The 9,941-nt window shown below is 47.9% G+C and overlaps 1 protein-coding gene and 1 pseudogene across 2 annotated transcripts; one reads left to right on the top strand and one right to left on the bottom strand.

Moving 5' to 3' along the window:
* Positions 1–4,028: 4,028 nt before the first annotated feature.
* Positions 4,029–4,894, bottom strand: LOC144335855 (peptidyl-prolyl cis-trans isomerase A pseudogene; annotated as a pseudogene).
* A 1,531-nt stretch (positions 4,895–6,425) lies between these two features.
* On the top strand, positions 6,426–8,310 carry LOC114673166 (uncharacterized). Of its 2 annotated transcripts, XM_077972368.1 has the most exons (4): positions 6,426–6,735; positions 6,844–6,897; positions 7,828–7,903; positions 8,174–8,310. In XM_077972368.1, exons 1-4 carry the CDS (start codon positions 6,550–6,552, stop codon positions 8,179–8,181), a joined length of 324 nt encoding a protein of 107 aa, XP_077828494.1. In that variant the 5' UTR covers positions 6,426–6,549; the 3' UTR covers positions 8,182–8,310. The 2 variants fall into 2 exon arrangements, with proteins under 2 accessions (XP_077828494.1, XP_077828493.1); XM_077972367.1 differs by lacking the exons at positions 7,828–7,903; positions 8,174–8,310 and having other exon boundaries at positions 6,844–7,210.
* Positions 8,311–9,941: the final 1,631 nt, after the last annotated feature.

Below are 9,941 nucleotides of genomic sequence, written 5' to 3'. Positions count from 1 at the left end.
CCAACAAGAAAATGAAAAGACAGCCAGGCACCGTGGCTCACGCCTGTAATCCCAACACTTTGGGATGCCGAGGCGGGTGGATTACCTGAGGTCGGGAGTTCGAGACCAGCCTGGCCAACATGGAGAAACCCCGTCTCTACTAAAAATATAAAAATTAGCCAGGCATGGTGATTCATGCCTGTAATCCCAGCTACTCGGGAGGCTGAGGCAGGAGAATTGCTTGAACCTGGGAGGCAAAGATTGCGGTGAGCCGAGATCGCGCCATTGTACTCTAGCCTGGGCAACAAAAGCGAAATTCCATCTCAAAAAAAAAAAAAAAAGAAAGAAAGAAAATGAAAAGACAACCCATGGGATGAGAATAGATATTTGCAAAGTATGTACAGCAGCCCCCACTTATCCTCAGTGGGTACATTCCAAGACTCTCAATGGATGCCTGGAATTGAAGAAAGCACCAAGTCCTATATACACTATATTTTTTCTTATACATACATACCTATAACAAGGTTTAATTTATAAATTAGGTGCAGTAAGAGATTAGCAATAACTAACAATAAAATAGAACAATTATTCTGTAATAAAAGTTATGTAAATGTGGTCTCTCTTTCTCTATCAAAATATCTTCCTGTTCTATCCTCACATGACACAATACGGATGTGATGAGATGAAGTGAGATGGATGATGTAGTGTTAAGCTGTGATGTAGCTTTAGCTACTATTGACCTTCTGTATTCCTGCATCTGTGTAACCATCCCTTGCAGTGAATGACTTGGAGTCACTTTTCAGGGGATCTTTTGCTGACGTCTTCTAGTAGGCTCAGTGCTTTCTGGCACCACAATCAGGACACATTTCTGTCCATGTCTTCATAAATGTATAATGGCTTTTCCTTCTTTTTTTTTTTTTTTGAGATGGAGTCTTGCTCTGTCGCCCAGGCTAGAGTGCAGTGGTGCAATCTCAGTTCACTGCAAGCTCCACCTCCCGGGTTCACGCCATTCTCCTGCCTCAGCCTCCCGAGTAGCTGGGACTACAGGGGCCCGCCACCATGCCTGGCTAATTTTTTTTGTATTTTTAGTAGAGGTGGGGTTTCACCGTGTTAGCCAGGATGGTCTTGATCTCCTGACCTGGTGATCCACCTGCCTTGGCCTCCCAAAGTGCTGGGATTACAGGTGTGAGCCACTGCGCCCGGCCTCCTTTTCCTTCTTTTATTTTTATTTTATTTTATTTTTTTTTTTGAGACGGAGTCTCACTCTGTCGCCCAGGCTGGAGTGCAGTGGCCGGATCTCAGCTCACTGCAAGCTCCGCCTCCCGGGTTCACGCCATTCTCCTGCCTCAACCTCCCAAGTAGCTGGGACTACAGGCGCCCGCCACCTCGCCCGGCTAGTTTTTTGTATTTTTTAGTAGAGACGGGGTTTCACTGTGTTAGCCAGGATGGTCTCTCCTTTTCCTTCTTAACTAAGCACTGGTCACACACCGTGGCTACAACTTTTGCAGTTTGAGGTGTGGCAGCAAAATGAATATGAATTTCTTTTTCCTTCTTCAAAATTTCATGGATAGATTCATGATCTTAGGATCTTCAACATACAGCCGATCTTTTTCTTTCTGAAGCCGAGAACTTTCACCTTTTCCCTTAAAGGAAGCATTGTTTGGCCTCTCTTTGGCAGATCTAAATTGTGGCACGGGTACTCTTGTGCTTTGGGGCCCTTTATGAAGTAAAATAAGGGTTGTATTCCTTGAACACTAGCGCTGCGATGCTGAGACAGTCCTTCTGATAACTGAGATGGCCGCTATGTGACTCGCAGGTGGGTCGCATGTACATTGTGGCTCTGCTGGACACAGGAATGATTTGTGTCTTGAGTTGGCGAAATCTCATCACTCTCCTCAGAATAGCGTGCAATGTAAAACTTATGAATGGTTTGTTTATGGAATTTTCCATTTAATATTTTTGGACCAAAGTCAACCCCAGGTAACTGAAACCTCAGAAAGTGAAACTTTAGATAAGGGAGGGACTACTGTATGTTAGAGACTCGTGTTCAGAATATATAAAAAACTCATAGCTGGCACAGTGGTGCATACCGGTGATCCCAGCTACTTAGAAAGCTGAGGCAGGATTGCTTAAGTCCGGGAGTTTGAGGCTGTAGTGTGCCCTGACTGTGCCTGGGAACAGGCACTACACTCCACCCTGGACAACATAGTGAGACCCAGTCTCTTAAAAAAACCACAACTTATTTTCTAAAAAAGAACTCTCACAACTCAATAATAAAAATACAAGTAACTCAATTAAAAAATGGGCAAGGGGCTAGGCACGGTGGCTCATGCCTGTAATCTTAGCACTTTGGGAGGCCAAGGTGGGTGGATTTCCTGAGTTCAGGAGTTCAAGAACAGCCTGGGCAACACGGTGAAACCCTGTCTCTACTAAAATACAAAAAATTAGCTGGATGTGGTGGCGGGCACCTGTAGTCCCAGCTACTCGGGAGGCTTAGGCAGGAGAATTGCTTGAACCTGGGAGGCAGAGGTTGCAGTGAGCTGAGATTGTACCACTGCACTCCAGCCTGGGAAACAGAGTGAGACTCCGTCTCAAAAAAAAAAAAAAAAAAAAGGGGGGGGGGGCAAGGGATTTGAATAGACATTCTCCCAAGAGATGTACAAATGGCCAATGAGCCCATGGAAAAGATGTTCAACTTCACTAGCTGTCAGGGAAATCCAAATAAAATCACAATGAGAAACACTTCGTGCCCACTAAGATGGAAAAAATAAAGATAGACAATAGCAAATATTGGCAAAGCAATGGAGAAATTGGAATCCTTATACATTGCTAGTGGGATTGTAAAATGGTGAGGACACTTTGGAAAACAGATCGGCAGTTCTTCAAAATGTTAAACATAGAATTATCATGTGACCTCATTATTTCTACTCCTAGAGAATTGAAACATATCTACACAAAAACTTGTACAGCAATGCTCGTAGCAGCATAATATTATTCATAATAGCTAAGCTTTAGAAACAACCCCAATGTCCATCAACTGATGAATGTGTAAACAAAATGTGGTATATTCATACAGTAGAGTATTTATTCAGCCATAAAAAGGAATGAAGTAGTTGTATATACTATAATATATGTGAACCTTGAAACCGGTATGCTAAGTGAAAAAAGCCAGGCCCGGTGCAGTGGCTCAGGCCTGGGAGGCTGAGGTGGGCGGATCACCTGAGGTCAAGAGTTAGAGACCAGCCTGGCCAACATGGCAAAACTCCGTCTCTACTAAAAATACAAAAATTAGCCAGGCGTGGTGGAGTGCACCTTTAATCCTAGCTACTCGGGAGGCTGAGGCAGGAGAATCGCTTGAACCTGGGAGGTGGAGGTTGCAGTGAGCCAAGATCGCCCCACTGAACTCCAGCCTGGGTGACAAGAGCGAAACTCCGACTCAAAAACAAAAACAAACAAACAAACCAAAAGACAAAACAAAACAAAACAAAAAACAAAAAAGAAAAGAAAAAAGCCAGTCACAAAAGGCCACATATTATATGAAATGTCCAGAATAAGCAAATCTATAGAGACAGAAAATAGATTAGTGGTTGCCAGGGGCTTGGGGGTGGAAGAAAGGGAATGAGTGACAAAGGGCATGGGGTTTCTTTCTTCTTTTTTTTTTTATTTTTGAGACGGAGTCTCACTCTTGTCGCCCAGGCTGGAGGGCAGTGGCTGGATAGCTGCTCACTGCAAGCTCCGCCTCCCAGGTTCACGCCATTCTCCTGCCTCAGCCTCCCGAGTAGCTGGGACTACAGGTGCGCGCCAGGACGCCTGGCTAATTTTTTGTGTATTTTTAGTAGAGACAGGATTTTACTGTGTTAGCCAAGCTGGTCTCGATCTCCTGACCTTGTGATCCACCCACCTCAGCCTCCCATAGTGCTGGGATTACAGGCGTGAGCCACCGCGCCCAGCCTCTTCTTCCTTTTTCTTTTTCTTTTTGCAATTTTTATTTAGTTTTTATTTCATAATCATAAACTTAACTCTGCAATCCAGCTACGCATGCAAGAGAATAAGGCAAACATGGAACCCAAAGGGAACTGAGAGAGAGAGCACAAAGATTAGAGGCTACTGTGAGCAACTGAGGTGGAGGGTGCTCTCTGGAGCTACAAAAGGAATGATCCGGTGGTGAAGATAAAACACAAGTCAAACTTACTAGAGTTGTCCACAGTCGGCAATGGTGATCTTCTTGCCGGTCTTGCCATTCCTGGACCCAAAGCGCTCCATGGGCTCTGCAATATTCATGCCTTCTTTCACCTTGCCAAGGACCACATGCTTGCCATCCAACCACTCAGTCTTGGCAGTGCAGTTGCAAAACTGGGAACCATTTGTGTTGGGTCCAGCACGTGCCATGGACACGATGCCAGGACCTGTCTGCTTCAGGATGAAGTTCTTATCATCAAATTTCTCCCCGTAGATGGACTTGCCACCAGTGCCATTACAGTGTGTGAAGTCACCACCCTGACACATAAACCCTGGAATAATTCTGTGAAAGCCGAAACCCTTATAACCGAATCCTTTCTCTCCAGTGCTCAGAGCAGGGAAGTTTTCTACTGTCTTTGGAAACTTGTCTGCAAACAGCTCGAGGGAGACGTGGCCCAAGGGCTCCCTGTTGATGGCGATGTCAAAGAACACGGTGGGGTTGACCATGGCTGGGCATATATATACTATAATATATGTGACATGGCACGACGGGGCTCCCGGCAGCATCAGAATCTGTGGTACGGGGTTTCTTTTAGGGGTAGTGAAATGTTCTGACATTAGTAGTGATGGTTGTACAACGCTGAATATTCTAAAAGCCACTCAATTGTATGCTTTAAAAGGGGGGATTTTATGGTATATGAATTATATCTTGATAAAGCTGTGGTTTAAAAAAATATTTCTGGCCGGGTGCGGTGGCTCACACCTGTAATCCCAGCACTTTGGGAGGCCGAGGTAGGCAGATCACGAGGTCAGGAGATCGAGATGTTTCGCTCTTATTGCCCAGGCTAGAGTGCAATGGCGTGATCTCGGCTCCCCGCAACCTCCGCCTCCCAGGTTTCAAGTGATTCTCCTGCCTCAGCCTCCTGAGTAGCTGGAATTACAGGCATGAATGAATCACCACACCTGGCTAATTTTGTATTTTTAGTAGAGACAGGGTTTCTCCGTGTTGGTCAGGCTGGTCTTGAACTCCTGACCTCAGGTGATCCACCCGCCTCGGCCTCCCAAAGTGCTGGGATTACAGGCCTGAGCCACCGCCGCAGGCTAGGCTTATTGTTTCTCACTGTGCTTTCTAGAGAAACAATGAGTCTTTTCTCTTCAACACGGCCACTGTCCAAGATGAGAGGTAGCAACCATGTCTTTGTTATTTATTTATTTATTTATCATTTTTATTTTTTTGAGACGGAGTCTCGCTCTGTCGCCCAGGCTGGAGTGCAGTGGCATGATCGTGATCTCGGCTCACTGCAAGTTCTGCCTTCCAGGTTCACCCCATTCTCCTGCCTCAGCCTCCCGAGTAGCTGGGACTACAGGCACCCGCCACCATGCCCAGGTAATTTTTTGTATTTTTAGTAGAGACGAGGTTTCACCGTGTTAGCCAGGATGGTCTTGATCTCCTGACCTCATGATCCGCCTGCCTCGGCCTCCCAAAGTGCTGGGATGACAGGCGTGAGCCACTGCACCCGGCTGCAACCATGTCTAAGCATGTCTCCTTTTCTCCAGGAGAAACACAGGGCCTTCAATTATTCCCCGGGAGAGGAGTTCTCTGTAACCTGATGCTCTGTCATCCTCTCGTGAATGGACTGCAGATTGTCCACATCTCTCCTAAACTATGCTGCCCGTATTTAAGTAAAGCTGGCCTAAGAAGCTCAGAGGGAGCCCTGGTTCACTTAATGCAATTCCTTCCCTTGGTGCAGCTGAAGAGGGCTGAGGTTGTTCCGGCAGCCTCCTCACCTGCTGCGGCTCATATAGAAACTGAGAGTCAGTGCAAACCCTCAGATGTTTTCCTGGATCTTTTCCATATGAAAAACGGCCAGTTTGTTGATGTACATCTGACTTCTCCCTTTTAAATGCTGACTGTCAAGTTCAATCTTAATTTCTTTTGACTCGCTCAGCAATCCCATCTTAACTTTCACATCTCATTTTAGCTCTTTCCCCCAGTTTTCGGTTAAGCACAAACTTACCAATCAAGACATTGTGCTTTTTTTTTTTGAGATGGAGTCTAGCTTTGTTGCCAGGCTGGAGTGCAGTGGTTCAATCTCAGCTCATTGCAACCTCCACCTCCCAGGTTCAAGCGATTCTCGTGCCTCAGCCTCCCAAGTAGCTGAGATTACAGGTGTGTGCCACCATGCCTGGCTAATTTTTGTATTTTTAGTAGAGATGAGGTTTCACCATGTTGGTCAGGCTGGTCTTGAACTCCTGACCTCCAGTGATCTGCCCGCCTCGGCCTCCCAAAATGCTGGGATTACAGGTGTGAGCCACTGCGCCCGGCCATTAGGTGTATTTCACCACAGTAAAAAACGATAAATTACAAAAAATGGTGACGTGCCAGGGACAATGCCGTGTGCAGCTCGTTGTCTGGCCCTGTCTCCAGGGTGCCCTGCTCTAGGACGTCAGGCCCGGAATCCCAGGAAGCAGGGGAGGAGAGGGAGGTACCTCTTCATTCCAGGCCCAGGATACAGCCCAGCTCTGCCGTGGTTGCGCACAGTGACGATCTATCTCTGCCTCTCAGGCCAGGAACATGTGAGTAAGCTTTGACTCATATCTGTCTTTTCTCCAATTGCCTAATCTTGCCTGGTCTTAATTAAAAATGTCTCCTTCCCTTTCTTACACTCACTCATTCCTCCACAGGTTTTCACCGAGACCCACAAAGCGCAGTCACTGACCCTGTGCCCAGACACCTTGGTGAGCAGGGACAGCCTGGTCGCACTGTTAAAGGAAGGGGGTCCCGATCCAGACCCCAAGAGAGGGTTCTTGGATCTTGCTCAAGAAAGAATTCAGGGCGAGTCTGCAGTGCAAAGCAAAAGCAAGTTTATTAAGAAAGTCAAGTGGTGAAAGAACAGCTACTCCCTGGACAGATTAGGGCGTTCCCAAAAGTAAGAGGAGGAATGCGTCCACCCTAAGTACAATGCTTGTATATATATAGGATAAAAAAAGATCATAGGGAGATGTGCTCTGCTACAGGGGTTTGTCATAAAGGATTCCTTTTTTAAATTACCACATTTTGCAAGAATCAATGTTATTATCTTTGAAGAAAAATTAGGAATGCCTTTGTTCTCAAGATATCGGGATATCTGGACACTCCCAAGTTTGGGTTTGTTTAGTAAACATTATTAATTCACTTCCTTAACTGTAAACATCTAGAGGTTGGGAATACCTTTCTGGGAATGCAGCCCAGATTCTGGGAATGCAAGTCCCTACTGCATTTTCCTAGCCCTCACTCAAGATGGAGTCGCTCTGGTTCAAACACCTCTGACACCCCCTCTACAAGCTCCTGGGATGTTTAAACAAGCCATTCCCAGAGAGGCGATGCAGAGGTGCAGGGCAGGCCCTGAGCCCTGGCCACAGGCGATGCTTAAGCTGAGCGCTGAAAGGAGGGGTAGGAGTTCAGCAGGCGAGTTGTTAGAAGACTTGCATTTCAAGCAGAAGATCTGGAAAGACGCGCTGACCGATCAGCGAAAGGCCGTGAGCTGTGGGTGGTGCGGAGACTGTGGAAGCTGAGGACATGGAGCTAAGGCGGGCTCAGACTTCCTCCTGAGGGCAACAGTTTTTAGCTGGGGAGGAACATGACCAAATCTGCCTTTCCCAGTGACCTCTCTGATCTCTTTGATGCAGTGTAGATCTGTGCTTAGCAAACTCAGAAGGCCCTGTCACCAGCAGGAAGGAAGAGACCCCACGACTGAGGGCAGTGGTAGGTTTAGGGGCCGGCCACAGGTGGGACCGAAAGGGGTAGCTATGGATGGGCTGTAGGGGTGAGAGGGGAGGAGGAATGGAGGGTTGATGATGCCTTCTATCAGGAGGGGAACATGCTAGAAGCAGTTTTGGGGGGAGGTGGGAAGGGTGGGTAAGCAGATGAAGGATTGGGTCTTGGAGATGCTGCTAGTTTGGCTTTGACGGTGCAGGTCCTCTGCTATGAGGTGAGTGGCTGTGCCCGCCAGCTCCTCTTCTCACTCCCTTCTAGGGCTATGAGATTTGTGACCCTTTCCTCTGCCTGCCTCTGCCCCTGCCCCTTGGGACCCTGCTGGACCAGGCATCCATCCTATGGAACTTTCCATGAAGCGTTGACCTCCCTGCCCCTGAGGCATTGGGTGAGTGGCAGGTGAGAGCTGCTCACAGGGCATTAAAGGGGTTCAAAATAGCACCCAAGGCCGGGCATGGTAGTTTACACCTGTAATCCCAGTACTTTGGGAGGCTGAGGCGGGCAGATCACCTAAGGTCAGGAGCTCGAGAGCAGCCTGGCCAACATGGAAAAACCCCTTTTCTACTAAAAATACAAAAAATCTCCGGGCATGGTGGTGTAGGCACCTATAATCCCAGCTACTTGGGAGGCTGAGGCAGGAGAATCGCTTGAACCCGGGAGGCAGAAGTTACAGTGAGCAAGATCGCACTATTGCACTCCAGCCTGGGCAAAAAGAGCGAGACTCCATCTCAAAAAAAAAAAAAAAAAAAAAAAATTGCACCTAAGCCCAAGCCCAGAAGGTGGCCCTGAAACTGGGCCTTCCTTTGAAGCTAGGCCTGGTATTTGCCATGATTGTGCCTCCTTCCCCACGTCACCAACGTTGACTGCCCTCCATTACCCGGTGCTGCCTGGGCGCTGCGTGGGTGCTGGCGTGTGAAATGGCAACGTGAGGCCGTGTCTACTGAGCCAGGCATCTTAGTGCTTTACACAGAGAAATGAAACCTCCTAGCTACGCTGTGAGTTAGGGACCATTGATTCCCATTTTTCAGATAAGGAAACAACCAAGGCACGGAGTGGTTGGTAGGTGGACTAAGGTCACCCAACAGCTGGAGGCAAAAGGAGACACGTGTCTCCACCAGGAGCCACCAGCTGTCCCCTCCTTCTCCATCCCACAGATTGAGTGAAGGCTTGGGCTACTCCGGCTGGACAGTATCAAGTGTTACATTCTGTAGAGCCAGGATGTTCCTCCAATCCTTTAATCCCAAATATTTTGTTTTGTTTTGTTTTGTTTTGTTTTGTTTTGTTTTGCGGCAGAGTCTTGCTCTGTCATCCAGGCTGGAGTACAGTGGTGCAATCTCAGCTCACTGCAACCTCTGCCTCCCGGGTTCAAGTGATTCTCCTGCCTCAGCCTCCTGAGTAGCTGGGACTACAGATGTGCGCCACCACACCCAGCTAATTTTTGTATTTTTTGTTGAGACGGGGTTTTACCATATTGGCCAGGCTGGTCATGAACTCCTGACCTCGAGTGATCTGCCCGCCTCAGCCTCCCAAAGGGCTGGGATTACAGGCATGAGCCACCACACCTGGCCTAATCCCAAATTTTAAACCTGCTTCTTGTTCTGCCTCTAGTGAAATCAAAGATCCCTCTGCTGCTGTCCCTATGGGAATGTGGACAGGGATGACACTTCTCGCCAGCTCTGGGTGGCCCCTCTGGTCCTGCCCTTCACTGTCCAGCTCCTCAAGTCCTCCTCAATTCCCCTCTTCTCCAGCCCTACTGCCACTGTCCCCACCTGAGTACAGACCTTCATAATTTCCCACTGGCCCTCCCCCTCTGGTCCCCCCAGTCCCTCTCCTAGTCCATTTATGTATTTATTTATTTAATTTTATTTTGAGATGGAGTTTCGCTCTTGTTGCCCAGGCTGGGGTGCAATGGTGCGATCTCAGCTCACTGCAACCTCCGACTCCCAGGTTCAAGTGATTTTCCTGCCTCAGCCTCCCGAGTAGCTGGGATTACAGGCATGCACCACCACACCCGGCTAATTTTGTATTT

The sequence above is a fragment of the Macaca mulatta genome, chromosome 16, assembly GCF_049350105.2.
Source record: "Macaca mulatta isolate MMU2019108-1 chromosome 16, T2T-MMU8v2.0, whole genome shotgun sequence".
Lineage (NCBI taxonomy): Eukaryota > Metazoa > Chordata > Mammalia > Primates > Cercopithecidae > Macaca > Macaca mulatta.
Note: the sequence above shows the minus strand (reverse complement) of the source record. Positions and strands in the feature narration are given on the sequence as shown.